Source organism: Diabrotica undecimpunctata, chromosome 9, assembly GCF_040954645.1.
Source record: "Diabrotica undecimpunctata isolate CICGRU chromosome 9, icDiaUnde3, whole genome shotgun sequence".
Lineage (NCBI taxonomy): Eukaryota > Metazoa > Arthropoda > Insecta > Coleoptera > Chrysomelidae > Diabrotica > Diabrotica undecimpunctata.
In genome coordinates, this window is record NC_092811.1 from 122,852,664 (window position 1) to 122,854,857 (window position 2,194).

Sequence of the window (2,194 nt, forward strand, 5' to 3'; positions counted from 1 at the left end):
TAACGCGCTCGCTCCGCTCACGCGTTAAAATATCTCAATTGTTAATCGCCCTTATTAATACACTTGTTGGTTAAATAACTATTAACCCACCGAAAAAAAATATATAAAAGAAGAAAAATTGACGTCTTTGGCGGAAGAGGGTTGGGGAAGTGGGGTGGCGACTTAAAGTTGCGATGAGTCTTACTTTTAATCACATAGAACGTAAAAAAATAATTCTGAGAGTGAGGGCATTTTGCCTATCTTAACCTTTTTAACCATTTAACCTATTTATTCCTACATGTGTACCCTTTATTTGTTTAATTTTAGAAAAAAATTTGGCATATAGCGATATGTTTTTTTGCTGTTTCTTAGTTATTAAATTCGAATGCGTTATAATTGCATTGCATCCAAAATTGAAGATTAAAAAGAAAAAGTAGATCAGAATAAATTACACTAAAATATTATTTATTAAATCTAAACCTCTTATAAATCTATTTCTTACAAGTTTTTTCATGATTGTCTCTAATAGTTTTAGTAATGCAACCTTTTTGGCACTTCCTACAAGGGTAAGGACGTTCCCCGGTATGAGTCCGTATATGGACTTTGAGAGGTGGCATTTGGGCGAACGATTTGTCACATAAATGACACTTGTGTGGTTTTTCCCCAGTGTGAGTTCGAACATGAATAGTCAAGGCTTGTTTCCTTTTAAATTTTTTCTTGCAAATAGAACATTCATGTTGTGCTTCTTTATGTATTTTCATATGTTGTGTTAAAGGTCCTATAGAAGAATATGATCGTCCACAGTCGTTGCAGAGGAAAGACTTTTTCTCCTTCTTGATAGAATGTATATTTTCTATGTGTTGATCCAGATTTCTTTTATAAGGTAGAGTTAAATTACATGGCGTACATTTATATTTTTTGAATGTAATGAGGGAATTGTCGCTGTGGTTTTCTTGCATGTGGACGAGTAATTGACGAGTGGTTGAAAATTCGCGCGAGCAGACATTGCATCGTTTCGGTACAAGATTCTCATGATATATTTTATGAAACATTTTGTGACCTTCAAGCCAGTCTTTTGAGAAAAAATGAGTGTCACACTCACTACAGTATAATTCTTCTTTTATGTGCTCTGAACGAATATGGAAAAATAGGGAATCTGTGATTTGAGTACTAAATGATTTACAAACAACACAAACGAATGTTTTGGGATCAGAACTGTGTGTAGCATTATGCATGCTCAAGCTGTATTCATTTGCGTAGTTTTTCCTACATATTTCACAGTAGTTTTCTTTTAATCTGTGCCTCTGTTGAAGGTGAGAATGATAGATCCACTTATTTTTAAAAGTACCAAGACAAAGATCGCAAGTAACTTTTTCGTCATCTTTATCGGAATCCATTAACGTTAAGTTATCAGTAGTTTCTTCTTTATCTTCACTTTTATCTTCTAATTGATCTGCTACTATTTTATGCATCTCATAGTGATCAAATAAACTCTCTTTGCAATCTTGTTCTTTACAACAAATCTTACAGTCCCATAGAATATCATTGGTCGTTGTAGTTTGCATTTCTTTTTCTACCAATGATCTTTTCTTCAATGCATATGCAGACAGTAGATTATTCTCAAAAATAAAATAATCAAATGGATTTTTATATTTCTCAATTATTTTAGGTCCGGCATTTTCTTTAGAAGTTGATTTTTTACTTTCTGGTTTTTCTCTATTTATTTTTGTTTCACTTGTTTTTGTTTCCTTTGTGTTTATTTCGTCTGTGTTTATTTCGCCTGTGTTTGTTTCGTCTGTGTTTGTAACTTCCAAAGGATCTCTTAGTATGTCTTGTTCTTTGTGTGATGTTTCAACTGTATTAGGTGGACGCATTAACAAATAAGCCGGAACCATGTCAATTGCCAATTCCAAATCAAGATTGTTTGAAGTACTGGGAAAGATGGAACTGTATAATCTACGAAATAAATAATATTAATGATTCATCTATTATTTATATATTTATGAATGTCAATGTACTAAATATTATAACAATTTATAGGAACACTATTCCTAACCGATTTTTATTGTAATAAAAAATTAATTTTACTATTTTTATTTATTTATTTACAAAGTTTATAACAATTATTTTGTTTAAAATATGTTTTTGAGCCCAGAAAATAATTGTAAAAATAATTAGCATATCTAATAAAAAAAAAATAATACATACAGACTTG

The 2,194-nt window shown here is 31.1% G+C and overlaps 1 protein-coding gene across 1 annotated transcript; it reads right to left on the reverse strand.

Annotated features, from left to right (window-relative positions):
• Positions 1–271: 271 nt before the first annotated feature.
• On the reverse strand, positions 272–1,929 carry LOC140449970 (zinc finger Y-chromosomal protein 2-like). The gene has a single exon (XM_072543387.1). It carries the CDS (start codon positions 1,872–1,874, stop codon positions 471–473), a length of 1,404 nt encoding a protein of 467 aa, XP_072399488.1. The 5' UTR covers positions 1,875–1,929; the 3' UTR covers positions 272–470.
• Between the last annotated feature and the right edge of the window lie 265 nt (positions 1,930–2,194).